General features: G+C 39.7%; 2 protein-coding genes across 2 annotated transcripts in view; both read left to right on the top strand.

Moving 5' to 3' along the window:
* LOC103182687 (zinc finger FYVE domain-containing protein 16) overlaps nucleotides 1–4,397 on the top strand; it is a 30,720-nt gene extending 26,323 nt beyond the window's left edge. Inside the window, 2 exon segments of the mRNA XM_007899775.2 lie at nucleotides 860–1,036; nucleotides 2,329–4,397. Of these exon segments, the coding sequence (XP_007897966.2) occupies nucleotides 860–1,036; nucleotides 2,329–2,490 (339 nt within the window). The 3' untranslated portion in view covers nucleotides 2,491–4,397.
* A 3,992-nt stretch (nucleotides 4,398–8,389) lies between these two features.
* Nucleotides 8,390–16,231, top strand: fam151b (family with sequence similarity 151 member B). Its single transcript, XM_042334586.1, has 6 exons — nucleotides 8,390–8,438; nucleotides 9,665–9,787; nucleotides 10,919–11,084; nucleotides 11,822–12,039; nucleotides 14,616–14,751; nucleotides 15,657–16,231. Exons 1-6 carry the CDS (start codon nucleotides 8,417–8,419, stop codon nucleotides 15,817–15,819), a joined length of 828 nt encoding a protein of 275 aa, XP_042190520.1. The 5' UTR covers nucleotides 8,390–8,416; the 3' UTR covers nucleotides 15,820–16,231.
* The last annotated feature ends 304 nt before the right edge of the window (nucleotides 16,232–16,535 follow it).

Genomic DNA, 16,535 nt, shown 5'->3' with positions numbered 1-16,535 from the left:
TGGGGTTGCGAATGCTCTGATTAACATTAAGCTACAAAATACAATCACAGTAAATCTTATGAAGCACTGTGATGTCTTTCCAACATGAAGGAGCTATACCAAATGCAGGGATTAGTATTAATAATGTAAATTTAGTTTGAATGGATGAGTATTGGAAAACTGCATTAGGCTGGAGAACATTGTGAATTTTTGAACGTGTAAGATTATCGAGGTGTGGATTATACCGGGGATTTCCTAACAACATCGTGAAGATGTGTCAAAATAACATACTACACTGAAATCTTTTTATCTCATTACATGAGTCCTTCACCAAACATACTGTTATTTCAGAGCTGCTTTTAATTGCATTCATATTGTATTAATTTTAGGGTTTGGAATAGATATTCCAAAAATATGAAACATACCAATATTGTTTGATTCCTGAACTGCATAGTTGCATTCTTTACTATAGTGACACACTCATAAACTGATGCCCTGCTCAGAATTAGAGAAATGGATTTTTTTTTACAGAGATCTTTTGCAATGTCCCCAATATACATGATATTTTCACAGAGTATGCTGTCTGTATTCTGTGATTTCCCCATTGAGTTACTAATCTGAGCTAAGCATTGAGAAGAGGAAAAAGGAGTGAGTGAAAGCAATCTGACAATCCTCCATAAGTGCACTCAGTCCAAATGACATTCAACTATATTATAGGAAACGAAGCTGAACTTTAATGTAACCAATAGGTATAATAGGTCATTTGACAGGAAAGCTCGGTAATACTGAGAAAGTATGTAGACATTGTTTGCTGTTTTTGGTGCAAAATACGGTCGTAATCGTCTTTTGAGTTAACAAATCATTTAAATCTATATTCCAGGTGTTCTTTTTGCAAAGAAATCATGACCCGCTCAATCCTAACATTCCACCTGCACAGAATCAGTTGACCAAAGAGATTGCTACTGCTTGTTGTGCCGCTCTATGTCCTCATCTGAAAGTCCTTAAAGAAATCGGAATAAACAAACTGAGTCTCAGGGTCTCCTTAGACACTGACAAGGTAAATATCACTCAAGTATAATTTGTTGAAAAAGCTGTGTTATTTTGAAAAACCTAAAACGTAAATGGGAATTCTTTCGATGATTGCATGTGTATGTCATAAAAGTAATTTCAGTGTTGTCTTTAAACAGCATATCAAATGGAGGTTATCATCCAAGTTTAGAACCATAACAGCAACAAATTACATTTGTATAGTGCCTTTCATATTGGGAGGTTGTCCCAAGGCATAGAAACGTACAATACAGAAGGCCATATGGCCTGCCGGTTCCTTTAAGAGTCCCATATACCTGCCCTTTTCCCATACTATCTCCCATCTCCCGTGGAGTCCTGTAGCTCAGTGGTTAGAGCACTCGCTTTGCAAGCGAGAGACTTGGGTTCAATTCCAGGCAGGGCGAAACCTTGGGCAAGTTTCCTTACTCCACACACCTAATAATAATCCCTCCAAAAAAACAAAAACAATAATTAAATTGGTCGTTTTCAATCTACGACTGTTTGTGGGACATTGCTGTGCGCAATTGGCTGCCGCGTTCGCCCATAAATATACAGTCAATTCACTTTACAGTGTGTTCTTTGAAGCACTTTGGGACGTCCTCCTGACATGATAAGCGCTATATCAAATGCAAGGATTATTATTATTATTATACTACCTTGTAGTTGACTCCTTTTAAGTTATTTATCTAGTTCTTTTGAAGGAGAATATGGGTTCTGACCCTAACACTGCTTCGGTGGGATATTCTGCATCCTAACTACTATTTGTGTGAGAAACAATTAACACAAATTTTTCCAGAGCTTGTGGGGATTATTATTGCCATTCACAATAATATTTCCTTCATTTTTCATTTTATTTTGTAAAGCGATTTATTTTATGTGAAAGTTGCTACGTAAATGTAAGTTATTAATGTAACTTTGCCAATCTGTGTTTGAATTGGAAAGATTGACATTTACCCTAGTAAAATACAAAATACTAAATATAAACTATGGTCATCGTGATTTACATCAGTTCTTTGGTAACTCAATGGTGAATTTAAAAAAATGTGAAAGGCAGGCTGTAAAAACTTGGATTCTTTCCATTGACTTGTCTAATAGAATGTGAGGCACTGAGACGGAAACTGATAATTGTGAACAGTGAGTTTTTTGTATAGTATTTTCAAACTTCAGCTTTCATGACAGATTACTGGTACAATTGTCAAGAAACATAATGCTGATTTTATGAGCTACAAGAATCAGAATGTCATTTTACATAAAATAGTACTGAGGCCATTTAGATTATACAGTTTTTTGTTTGTTTTGCAGGTTGAGTATCAAGCAGGAACAAGGGGTCAGCTTCTTCCCCAAAACTATATGAATGACCTGGACAGTGCTTTAATACCAGTTATTCACAGTGGCAGTTCTCATGCCAGCAGTGGGCCTCTCGAAATGGAATTGTTTTTCTTCCTCCTGGAAACCCTTCTCTGAACAGGACGGGGAGTGCAAATATATCAGGATCCATTAGCACAGATATCTCCCCCTTCGTTTGCAGAAATGGAGTGATAAAATGTTGGGGTTTTGCAGAGGAAACTGTTTGAGTGCTCTCATGCCACTCTGAGACTTCTCTGAGAAAATGCAATAATTCCTTTTGTAAAGTAATCTCATATAGTTCTGTAATACAGTAGCTTCGAGGCCAAGTTTCAGTCTCTGTGATGAAACCGTTAAGATTTCTGGTGTTGTGTGGCAGGGGAAACCTACATATGGACATGTACACTGATGGACAACCCTCTCTTTGGAGTCTCAGAGAAATGAAATCCATTTGGGCAAAGCAATGTGAGAAGAGACAGGAGGAGAACCATATGTTATGGCGAGAAATGTAGCAGTAGCATTGTTGCCTTGTTCACCCCTTCACAACTTTTCTTTCCAGTTCCAGCATCCCCTCAAGCTCCATATAACTTAAGAATAGTATACAAAAATATGAAACTAGCATTAATTTTAATCTAAATATTTAATACCAAATACTGCTTGTTTTCACAAATACGTTTTGGGTTGAAAGTACATCAAAGGGTAAACAACTTTGATGATAAAACTGGTTGCAATTTTTTTTCTTATTTGCAAAGACTTTTTATAGCATAAATCCACATTAATGGCTTTTTGCACAAGCTATGGTGGAAATGAAGAAGGTAATTGGATGAATACAATTGAAAGCTCAAACCTTTGCCTAGAATTTCATGCACACAGTTGCTGTACAGATTCTCCAAATTTAGGTTTGTCTAAATTTATGGCTAAAAGTGGAATTTTTATGGAATTTTGGTGCATCAAAAGAAACCATGAAACTGGGTTTTTTAAACAAACAAATCACTATTATGGCAGGTAGTAAGTTAGAAGTTGGTGGATCAGAAACCCAAGGCCATTAAATTTGTTTTGCTAAGTAGATTAATTCAAGGAAATAGTGGCAATGAACACTACAACAAATGTAATTTATATTTAAAAGATTGTATAGTGATAGGAATGTTTAGAGTTCAGCACCTTTCAGGACACGTAAATGGGATTCTACTGTGGCTGGTACCTGGAAAGAGGAAGAAAGCCTGTATATTTGAATAGAGCAAATAAACAACAGTATTTTTTTTTATTTGCAAAGAGTTGGAAATGATTTGCAAGTTAGGCAAATTATCTCTTCTCCCTCCCTTACAGTGATGTGACTTATTCTGATAATCAGTGGATAGGGGAACAAAAAACCTCATAAGATCCACCAATTACTGTAGTATTTCTGTCAAGAAATCTCATTCAGTTGAGCAATGAACAGCTCCGCAAGCCATAATAGGAAAATTGAGTCTCTCACAATCTGATCAGAAAATTTCATACAATTCTTGATATTCCCAAGATTGGGGATATGGTTCTGTAAACGAGTGGATGCCATTCCTTAGAGATATTGACCTTTACATATGTTGAATGCATTGGAAACGTTATAATAGCACAAAATAGAAATGTGTTCCAAGGAATGTACACACTAGTTAGGAATGCTCATTGAAATGTAATGAATGGCTAAGATTTTCAGGAATGTTTGAATTAATTGAAATAGTATTTCCAGCCTATTTGTCTTTCATACCCAGTTTTTATTGATTTTATAAAGTAAAAGTGGGAAGATATTAGTTTCAAATAGAGTACAATCAGTTTGAGAAGAGTTGTGGTAAAATGGAACCAATTTTAAGGAACTTTTAAGTTTATGAAATTGGTAGTTCACAGACCAGTGGCTGCAGTGGCAGTATCAGAACACTGTCTGTAATTGTATTCAGATAAAGTAATATGCAATCACTTTTCTACTATAAGCCTTCTTTATCTAACTATTCCTTTGAATCTTTGAAAAGCCATTAAAATGTATATTATTTACTCAACTTCTTACTGTGGATTTTGTATTTCTCAAGATGCATGTTGATAGTGTCTTTAATTCCTTCCTTTCTGAATCCAAGCTTGTACTTTTTACTGCTAGTATACAAGGGAAAAGGTACATCAATATTTGTCGTTCAGGTTTCTTTAAAGCATGTAGCCAATAGTAACCAAGTGGGTTTGATTCCTGGGCAGGGCAAAACCTTAGGCAAGTTTCCTTGCTCCACACCCCTCTGTTTACCTAGCAGTAAGCAGGAAACCAGTTGTTAGTCGATTGGCGGATAGCATTTCCGGGGGTAAGAATCCTTTAAAAACAAAAATAATTTGGTCACTCAATCCATGACTGTTTGTGGGACATGCTGTGTGCAATTGGCTGCTGCATTTCACCCACAAAATATACAGTCAATTCACTTTACAATATATTCTGTGAAGTGCTTTGAGACGTCTCGAGTTTGTGGTTTCCTTGTGTATACTTGTGTGTCCTCTCATTTACAGCAGGATTTCATTGCTGATCCATGGGTGAAATACAACAAAATAATGTCACCACAGAGATGTTTTGAGCAACACCACGTGAGGTGTGACGGAGTCATAGAATATGAAGTGACAAAGCAGTGCTACTTATTGGATTAATATTGAATGATATGCATTCTCGTAGGAGTTTGTGTTCAATTTCTATGCATATATTTATATATGCTTTATATTACCAATTTGCTGCAGTCACAGTAGATTGTGATTTATAGTGACTGGGTGATTTCTTACAATGACAAACAGTCACTTGTGGAAAGAAAACTCACAAACTTTACCCAAAATAACTTATCTGGGGCCATATGTGTTCTATGTTGGTGAAATTGTGGGTTTAGGCAAAAGTAAACCATTTTTGTCCAGAGAAATATTCAGTGCACCAAAGTATTCTGTCGGCCTAAGGCATTAGGTGGATGAGTTGGTCTGAAAATTTTCCTTTCATTACAGGGACGTATTGCTCTGCTAAATATAGCAGGACACTTTTTTTGAAAATAAGTAGAAAACTTTTGAAAATTAATTATCTTAATGTGTCATCTGCATCGGAATGATAAGGCAGTAAAATGTACTGGCTTGAGAGAAGGATCCTCATAATTCAATTAAAATGAAAAATGGTATGGTACAGTCCTTGGCTGGTTTGTTAGGAAAGAACAATTGATGGGGAGTGTTAATGGTACCAAATTAGTAATTTCTTTAGTGTTATCTAAATTTTAATTTTATTGAATGTCATCTGCTAATTTCCCATATAGTAGACAGAAATAATTTAGGAACACCTGTAATACAATTCAAACATCTATACAGAATTAACAATTTGATAGTGTGTTTGATTCAGCCTGTTTCTTCTTTCTTTGTCAATATTTCTACCAGTAAAATGAATCGTGTCTAATTTTGTTTTGGTCAGGCAGGTATATGACAAAAAAAATCTCCAAACAAACTACTGAGAATTGGATATACTGTAAATATGATTTCCATTTATCCATTATGGAGGTCACACTCTCTCCAGAGGAATGAGCTCTGATAGTTCAGGTGCAAATTGACAAGAGCCAAGGCGTGGGGACCCTAGAGTGAGCGTTAGGGCTATTGTTGGAATAATTTAACCAGTTAACCACACTGTTTATCATTGTAAACACAAGCGAGCTTCCTTCTCTACTGATCTATAACCACCCTTAGGGCTTTCACTTGCAGGATTATCTAGAACGGAGCTCCTATTTAATGTATAATGCTACAGCAGTCTGCTTTGCTTTCACACTTACCTATATGAGAAAACAGCACTAAATCATGAGTATGTAAAACCACTTCAGAGAGAGTCCACATTGGTAAATTCTGAGTCACCAACTCAATGCCTGCAATTTTAGATCAAATCCTGGTTGGTATTCAACTGTTTGATCTTAGTTTGATCTGTTATATTCTTAATTCCTCAACCAAAGAGCTTGAACAATATGAAAATCTAAACAATATGTACGGTGATTCTGTATTGATCCTGTTACAATTAAATTTAATGGATATCATTATGAGAATTTATCATTTAGCAAAGCAGTCAAAAACACTATCAATTATCATAATTATCATAGTAGGAAAGCTGTGGCTGTCTTTCCTACTTTTAAAGGAGTTTCAGTAAAGTGTAAATAAATGTATTTTTATGAACTATTGGTTATGGTGTTTAGTACTGAATTGTAAAATCATTCTGATAAATACTCCTGGTGGGATTTGAGATTCTTACCTCAAGCCGATTTTTATAACTTTCATAATATAAAATATGTCTTCCTGACTTTCTTAAATATAATAATAGCTCTTGAAAATACTTGTTACTTGAAAAGTCTAGTTTGTATTTATCACAATAAAAATGTACTAATATCAAGTCTGGTTTTAATTTTTTACCATGGACCTGAAACAACATTGAATGTTATGTCCGTGCTATCAATTCTCAAATGTCATTTTGGGGAATGATCAATAAGAAGCTCATCTTAAACTTTTCTCTGGAAAGTATTTTTACATGTTCATATTTCAGCTTCATGCATTGTAAATCTGAAAAAGATAGATGGAAAAAAAATCCTAAATAAATATTAATGTGCAAGACGATGCCAAGAAAATCTTGTTTGACAAGTACATAAGGGGCTCGAGTTATTGATCACCTTCAACTTTACATATGAACAACAGGACCAGAAAAATCATTGCAGTCCATCGAGTCAATCCAACGTTTTCACATCAGATACAGAATAATGAATGAATAAAAGAAATCCATAAGATAGAAATATATTCTCTTGAGATGACCTGAAACTTATGGGTTATACAATATAGCGCTTTTCACACAAGTTAGCGTCCTGGAACGCTTGACAGTAGTGGAGTCTGACCCCGAGCCAGGGGGAGAGGGAAGGGGGGAAATGACAGTAACCATGATCAAAAAAGGAAGGCCTTTTGGCAGGATTTGAAAGCGGGGAGGGGGCAAGGCGGAGGGGTAGAGGGAGAGTTTCGGGGTGTAGTGGCTGAAGACGCAGCGACCGATGGTGGAGCGGAGGAGATCAGGCGCCCGGAGAAAGCCGAATGGAGACAGCGGATGGTGGAGTTGTCGGTGAGTAAATAGGGTGGTTTAGGGAGTCCTGTAGCTCAGTGGTTAGAGCACTCGCTTTGCAAGTGAGAGACCTGAGTTCAATTCCAGGCAGAGGGCGAAACCTTGGGCAAGTTTCCTTACTCCACACGCCTAATAATAATCCCTCCAAAAAAAACCCAAAAACAATAATTAAATTGGTCATTTTCAATCTACGACTGTTTGTGGGACATTGCTGTGCGCAATTGGCTGCCGCGTTCGCCCACAAATATAGTCAATTCACTTTACAGTGTGTTCTGTGAAGCGCTTTGGGACGTCCTCCCGACGTGAAAAGCGCTATATCAAATGCAAGGATTATTATTATTTATTATTATTAGGGGGGTGTGAAGGCAATGAAAGCGAGTGAGAGGATCCTGAAATCAAAATCCTCCAAATTATACCTTCTGTTTTGAGGATTTATTTTGTCTGCTCACCTTCTCACCAGTGAGCTCTGTATTATATTTACACGTGGTAATGGAACTGCACTGAGAATGGCTCTAAGGGGGTCACAAAGTTTCTGTAAAGTGCTTTTGTGAATAGATTTGTAGCCCAAAGTCAAGCAAATACAAACCCAAAAGTAACCCAAATAGTGTGTGTTGCCTGCAATTGGCCAATTTAGCACAGTGCTCTCAAAACCCTGTGAGAAAAGGTCTTGAAAGACGGGGCGGGGTGGGGGGGGACTGCAAAAATGTGAATTTAAATTAAACATTTTTAAAAAGTAGACAGCACCCGCCCAAAGGGGGTTTTCACGCACAATCAACAACAAAACCCGCCCCAAAACCCGCCCAACCCGGCACCACTGATGGGGAGTAAGACGTGGAGCGGGAATCAGCTGAATCCTTCCTCTACTGTGAAACTGCAGTCGGGGGAGGGGTTTGTCAGGTGGTATCCAGTCCGGGGTTTGTTGGCTGCCCGGGCGGTGTGATGGAGCAGCAGCGGGAGCGCGGTGAGGGCCCCGGGGGGGGCCGGGGGGGGGGCTGGGGGGGGCTGGGGGGGGCTGGGGGGGGGGCAGGCCTGGGGGGGGCAGGCGGGGCTGGGGGGGGCCTGGGGGGGGCAGGCGGGGCTGAGGGCTGGGGGGGGCGGGGCTGGGGGGGGGCAGGCGGGGCTGAGGGCTGGGGGGGGCGGGGCTGAGGGCTGGGGGGGGCGGGGCTGAGGGCTGGGAGGGGCGGGGCTGGGGGCGGGGCAGGCAGGGGGCTGGTGGGGGGGGGCAGGCGGGGGGCTGGGGGCTGGGGGGGGCAGGCGGGGCTGAGGGCTTGGGGGGCGGGGCTGGGGGGGCTGGGGGGGGGGCAGGCGGGGCTGGGGGGGCTGGGGGGGGGGCAGGCGGGGCTGGGGGGGGGCAGGGGGGGCTGGGGGGGGGCAGGGGGGGCTGGGGGGGGGGCAGGGGGGGCTGGGGGGAGGGGGCTGGGGGGAGGGGGCAGGGGGGGCTGGGGGGGGGGCAGGGGGGGCTGGGGGGGGGGGCAGGCGGGGGTGGGGGCGACTCCCATACTTATAATACATTTATAAAGGTTACATTATCTACAATTGGCTGCCGCGTTTCACCCACAAAATACACAGTCACTACACTTTACAGTATATCCTGTGAAACGCTGTGAGACGTCTCGAGGACATGATAAGGCGCCGTATCAAATGATTATTATTATAAAGTAATGTACTAATGTGAGACTCTACCCCGTATGAAGGGCTACATAAATGCAAGTTGTTGTTGTCACTTCCCTCGCCCCCGCGTTTGGCGTAACCCCCCGACACCATCGAGCGCTCTGAGACGCTACTGCGTGAAGTGTGCTGTATAAGTGAAAGTTGTTGTTGCAGCGGGTGTCTCACTCCCCCCCTCCCCATACTCTCTTTGCAGGATGAGACACCACCAGCTCAGGAAATATTTGCAGTTCTTTGTGACTTGCTCAACTCACTTACACACCACTGTGCGAGGAAAAGTGTTACAATAAAAGGACTCAGTATGTAGAAATATTATCAGTATTGCTAGAATTGTGTGTACATATGGGGAATTACTTCTAGGTTTTCATCTTGTTGGAAAAAATGTCAACAGTTTTGAGCCCATTTAGTAGGATTTTATTTTCAGGCTGAACCACATTCCTCTCGGTATCTACATGTAATGTTACCTGTTGCAAGGTACTGCACATTCAGAGCCCGGTTGTTTTTTTTGTTCTTGTTTAGGTTGCGGAGAAAACGCTGTGAATTACTTCCTTCACCGGGGAAGAATCCGTTCAAAAGATGCTGTGGAAATCAAGTGGTACCATGGAGCCAACAGGAAAGCACAAATGCAAGAAGCGCTGCAAAGTAAGAGGAACTCAGCAAAGAAATCTTCATTTTAGATAAGAGAATAGATATCCTCTAGGGCGACCGTATTTTGTAAACCAAATCCAGGGACATATATATAAAATATTTTAGCGTACCACAATTGCTGATGCTGTCAGTATTGGAGAAGCTTGTTGGATTAATGGCGGTATTTCTGTACTTCGTTGAGTTTTAGAATTTATTGTTCTTGCTCAGTTTACTGCTGATCTGAAGACAGGGCAAATTTGGCCCCAGGGACACAATACCTCATCTGGAGACTGCCCAGAAATCTGGGAATATGGTCACCCTAAAAGTTGCAATTATTTTCATATCATTGCAATAAGTTTTTTTTAGAGCCATGAGAAATAGAATTTAGTTCCACTCTTGTTTATTTCCGTAAATACTCGAGCTTATTACAAAAGCAAAGTGTGAAAAATGTTAAGAAATGTTAAAATTGTTAAAATCTAAGAACGAAATGTTCAAATAATAACTATATTTCAACTTCAAAGAGTATATAAATATATACACAAAATATTTACTGAACATATTCACAACAGATTCACAATGAGGAGGAAAATAGCCTACATGGGTGTTTTCTAATCAATTTGATCAACATATGTTTGATCAGATATATTTGTAATTCCCGCTGTCTGTAATGATGCTGGTATCCCCATGCTGGCATCATTACAAGCAGCAGCAAATTTAAAGAATTTTTTTAAAAAAAATTGGGTTTCTCTATATCCATTGGAGCCTGTCCCTGTTTTTCAGTGTCATCCAGACAACAGGCCTGTGTCAGAATTCTATTTCAATTGCATCTCTTGTGTACTGACAATTATTTCCTAGGAACGAACAAATTGAGTTATCAATAAATTGGCAGTGATTACGCATCATACCCGTCACCGCTTAGGCATGTGCCAACTATTTGGTCTGACCTGGTTTTCTATGTCTGCCATGATGCTGATACGAAACATAGGAAAAAAGAACCAAAGGGCAATGAAACTGTCAACTTTATGATGTTTGTTAGATAGTTTTAACTTTCATAGTGTGCAATGTGACATCATTGCCTTGTAATTACTCGTTGAGGGCAATCACTCCTTGAATATAATCAGTCCTTGCTTTTTAATTGGAATATAGGTGATGCTCATATGATTGAAGCAGATGTTATCTTCGGAAGCCAAGGGTCACACGATGGGGAACCAATCATGGCTCATCCCCCAGACACTGACAGCGACAACACTGTGCATGAATGGTTGAATGAGGTTCTGCAATCTGACAAGGGCATTAAACTTGATTTTAAGAGGTAGGGCACTTAAAATACTCTTAGAATATTTACACAGGTGCTTAGCTGAAGACTGAAACATGAAATGCTAACACAAGTTGCGAATAGTTAATGTAATTTAGTTTCTAGTGGCAGTTAGTTACTGAGCAATACTAACCAGCAGAACTCCCCAACAGTTCTGCTGTTAAAATCCATTAAAATCTGCAATAGACTGAAAAGCAGTTTTTAGCAGGCTAGTCTTAAAGCTGAACGGGCTCCAAGGTGATGTGCTTGCCAATGGAATGTCCCCTTCCCTCAATGATAAGTTTAAAGAAATAGTTACCTTATGGGACAAACCGTTAATAAATAGGTATAAAAGAATTAGAGGATGAGTTTTTGGTGGTAAGTAACTGTCCTTGGTGGACATGAGCACGTGATTCTCTGGCAGTCGGCATATTTGCTGACCATTTGGAATCTGGCTTGCTCATCCACCTGACTCTTCGGCAAATCCTCGCCTTAAATTTATAGAGGAGCCAGTTGCAGTTGGGACAATTTTGCAATAGAGAGAGAGCTAGTAAATTACAAAGGGAGTATGATTATATTACATACTGGTGCCACTAATCCGTCTACTTGAGTCGGGTTTCAGCCGCTAACTTTGTCCATTACTGAGAAAGCCTTAAATCAATGTGCTCTGTATATCAAGATGTGATATTAATGAGATACTGGATTTGATTAATTTACTTTCTTTGATTTAAAATGAAATGCTTTACCTTTGATAGCTTAGCAGCCGTGGAACCTTCTATGAAAATACTAAAAGGTATGAAGGATTGCCTTGGTCGACCCATTTGGATTAATGCTGACATTCTTCCGGGACCAAACGGAAGCTGCAAAGCAATAGACGTGAGTGGATTTTTAGGTGCAGTAACTTCCCGTTTACCAGATGTGACATTGTCTCTGGGATGGACGACTGGCTGGCTGGCTGGCCAAACAAACAATGGTGAGGTCACTAAAAAGTTAATTGACAGTTACATTTATTACAAACATATTCACTTTTTTTTTACAATGTCTCTCTTATGATAATAATAATCCATCCATTTAATATACCGTCTTTCACGTTGACAGGATGTGCTTCACAAGATTTACTGTAAAATGTTGTGACTGCATTTTGTTGCCGAGCCGATTCACTCTTGCTGAAGGTTGCACAGATGAGTGTTAGTCACCCTTTGAATACATTAAACAAGTTCTTCCCTATGTCTGCACAGACAATGAATAGTGGAAGGTTGTTTGCCTGTAGAGGGTTTGACAGCTGAACCCGATACTGTTGGTGGAGTTCATTAGCGTATTGGTTAGAGCACTCGCCTCGCAAACGAGGGGACACGGGTTTGATTACCGGGCAGGGTGAAATGTTAGGCAAGTTTTCTTACTCCACACGCCTCTGTTTATCTAGCATTAAGCAGGAACCCGGTTGGCGGATCCCTTTTCCGGGGATAAAAATCCCTTCAAAAAAATAAATAATTAATTTGGTTACTCAATCCATGACTGTTTGTGGAACACTGCTGTGCGCCATTTACTGCCACATTTCGTCCACAAAATATACAGTCAATTCACTTTACAGTATATTCTGTGAAGAGCTTTGAGACATCTGAACGATGTAATAAGGCCCTATTTCAAATGCAAGGATAATTATTACAGTTTTAACCTGACGTTCACACATTCAAACATTCTAACAGAGTTCACTGGATGACAGTTGGGAGAGAACGCTCTCTAGCCTATGGACATAAAGGCCACAATAACAACCTGGCTGAGATCTGCAGACTCTGCACATACTGGGATTCAAATAGGCATACCAATGATATCAGTGCATGTGTGGAGTTAAACTATAAGAAGATGATAAATAGCATACAAAAAGATCTGGGCCATTTTAGTAAACATGCCAATGAATGACACATAGATCTTAATGCGAATAAATGCAAGGCAGTGTATTCCATAAGGATAATAATCCTTGTATTTGATATAGCTCCAATAACAATAACAAAATATACTCTTAGAAAGTCCAAATATCTCAAAGAGCTGCCCAGGGAATTGCTGTGATGTGTGGTGACTGTGTAGGAACACACCATTTTGTGTACAAAAAATTCCCACGAATAGCCATGTAGTCAATGACCAATTATCTGGAGGACCATTGGCCAACAGACGGGGAGAAATTCTTTTTTTCAAATGGGATTTTTAATATCCACCTGGAAAATGTAGACTTTGGTTTAAACTCTTATTTGAAGGGCAGTGTCTCTGACACTGCAGCACTGTCTCATTCTTCACTGGAATGGCCGGCTGGACCATAGACGGGTGAAAATATTCTTTGGGATCTGAGAAACCTCAGATAAAGGGTTGGTCCCCTTTAAGACAAGCGAGCTGTTGGCTTGATTGACAGGTCTATTGGCCAATCAGAGTTGAGGTTGCTCTCCAGACTGAGCTCAGAGTCCCGGCCTTGGGCTTTAAACCCATTTAAAAGGACATTGTCTTCATCAAACTATTGGTTACTTTTAAAAAGGTATGTCTTCTGCCACCGAGTGGTCATCCTAAGGTTCAGCACAGAGTAAGGACTGCAGTGTGATAGTTCACCACAGCTGAGCGTAGTTTTATATTCCAGATTTTAATCCTTTCACAAACTGGTTTACAACAGCGCTTCAAGAAGTTTTGTGGAAGTTGGTTTTATAATTTTGTACGACCAGAGCTTAACCAAGGATGTCTGGTAAAGGCAGCGTCGGGCTTAGCTGGGATGTTCCTCTAAGGCAGTGGTGGGCAACCTTTATGGTTGTCCCCCAAAACAATTCTTGTTTGAATATTGTGACAGAGAGTTGTTACGATCTGGAATGCACAACCTGAAAGTGTGGTGGAAGCAGATTTGATAATAGCTTTCAAAAGGGAATTAGGTAGGTACTTAAAAAGGAAATATTTGCAGGGCTATGAGGTAAGAGCAGGGAAGTGGAACGAGTTAGTGGCTCTTTCAAAGTGGTGGGCCGAATCGCCGCCTCTGTGCTGTAAAATTTTATGATATGATTCTATTTCTTGATTAATGCCATAAATTAAGAAATATTCAATCAAGGGAAAACTGAAAACACATTAACAATCAAACACAGACATACCTAGAATCTTGCGAATGCTCGGTGTGGTGGGGGGGGGGGGGGGGGGGGTGGGTGGGGGAGGATGGGGGATTTACTCTATTTAACATTAAAGAGCATCAGAATTTGGTAATTTGTTAAATTCAGCCTTAAAAAGAAAACTGGCTCAAAATGAAAGATTTAAAAAATCTGCCAAATTCTGGACACTGTGAAATCTATATAAATAGAGTGAATATAGACCCATGTGGGATTTCTCTCGGTGTTTTATTCCGCATCACCTAGCCCAAACCTGTTTACTTCCCGTTTCCTTTAATAATTGATTACTTGACTGTCAAAGGCAAATTTAAATGTTTTCATTCTGTTAGGTCACCTGAAATAGTGTCACAGAAAACCTGCGGGAAACACATGATTTAATAAGAGAAATATTAGAAAATGACCTGCCTTCTCCTCTAAGGGTACACCTGGGAGATGGTGCAGGAGATGGAACAAATCTGCCGGACACTAAGTCAGCCAGTAACATTCCCTGTCAGAGCGGCACTGGTACGACCCTCTTGGCCACAGCTTCTTTGGCTGCTGCAGCAGTCGGAAAGGTAACAGTATCCTCCGGAGTCTGCCATCATTATTATATAAACTAAATTGCAGTTTCTCCCAGCTGGAAGACCTTTCTGTGAAGCATAGGAAGCAGGAAAATTCTATTTAGCTCAGCAAGCCCCTGTTCCGCCAGTTTATTAGATCTAAGTAGATCTTTTAGACACAATGCCCCTTCCTTTCGCTAAAACTCTTAATACCTCTACTACCCATGTTTCTTTCCATTTCTCTTTTAAATAGCCCTATTGATTCTGCTTCTACAGCTTTCTAGAGCAGAGCATTATAAAAAATATTAATCCTTGCATTTGATATAGCGCCTTATCACGTTGTTGAGACAGCTCAAACGCTTCACGGAATATATTGTAAAGTGTGTATTTTGGGCGAAAATAGCATTCCGTATCTTCATTATCCTTTGTGTGAAAAAACATTCCCAGGCCTCAGTTTCAACTGGCTTAGATCTGATTTTTAAGCTACGTCCTCTTGTAACGGATCCCACTACCAAAAGGAAGAGTCATCCACTATCTGACTTATCAATTCCTTTCATTGTTTTAAATACTTCAATCAAATTGCAGTTAACCTCCTCTTGCTCTGCACAGTTGGAGTGACGTTGCTCATGTACTCTAAAATGCTAGCATACCGTAAAATTCAATGGTATGGATGCATGTTCTCACCTGAAAACCCTCTAGGAAGAGGTACATTATGCATTGATTTTTGACTGCCAAATGTGTGTTTTGCCACACTTGGAAGAACCTACATCTTTGGCCCTCACTTGTGGACTAATTTATGTCTATGAACAGTTTACTCTTGTCTTCTTGTATTTTAATGGTTAGAACTGTCATTCTATTGAAAACAGAGCCTTGCCTGTAACACAAATCTGTTCTGATTCTGGAATATTGTTTTAATGCAGGTACAGCCTGACTGTGTGGACAGGAAGAAATGATGTGTATGCATTGGAAGATATGCTCTACATCAGGGAGAATTTTAACAAGTCAAAGATTTATTGTGATCTCTCTGAGCCTCAAAGCAGTAAACTAAGGAATGAAGTATATACGAAGAACACAGTCAAGTGATTATGTCTCCCTACTGTGCTGCTATGCAAACCAGAGATCCAAGATTGAAATAATTCTCAGCTAATATTCTTCTTCCTTTAGCATTCTCCAATACTAATGGGTTTGTATTCCACTGACAGACTCAACCACACAGACATTCAAAAAGGTGATTGTCCCTTTGGGAAGCTTTAAGCACATCAATTACGTGACTTGTGCTCATTCCAAGTTCAGTTGATCTACAGAATAGAAGATTGTCACCATATTACCAATTCTGGTCTATTAAAATGGGTAAAACTTGTTTTGCTTTACCTTTTAGGTAAAAAAATTCACCAGAAAAGTCAGTTAAGCATCTGCTTTTTACGTCTATGTTTTAAGTTTTCCTATTGAGATCTTTGGTTTTCACATTATTAAAATGGGAAGGTAACCTCTTTAATTTCCAGGGTATTTTCACCTTTTTTCTTAGCTTTCAGCTTGATTTTTTTATGTGCTTTTTACGTAAAAAATCAATTTTTTAAACAAAAATCAGACTTTTCAAAAACTTGCACCTTTCATATAGGTTGAACACCACAAAGTGCTTTTTGGCACAAAACAAATATCTTTAAGTACGATTTACTCACTGAGGTGCAACAATCATAAATAAAGGATGAACAAATGACACCACTGTTATTTGAATATGCAGCTTTAATATGGTACACAGTAATGGTTAGCTTTCTAAGGTAACAGTTGGGTGGTAATGT

Source organism: Callorhinchus milii, unplaced genomic scaffold, assembly GCF_018977255.1.
Source record: "Callorhinchus milii isolate IMCB2004 unplaced genomic scaffold, IMCB_Cmil_1.0 Scaffold1, whole genome shotgun sequence".
Lineage (NCBI taxonomy): Eukaryota > Metazoa > Chordata > Chondrichthyes > Chimaeriformes > Callorhinchidae > Callorhinchus > Callorhinchus milii.
The sequence above is the reverse complement of the archived record's forward strand: the minus strand, read 5'-3'. Positions and strand labels throughout refer to the sequence as shown.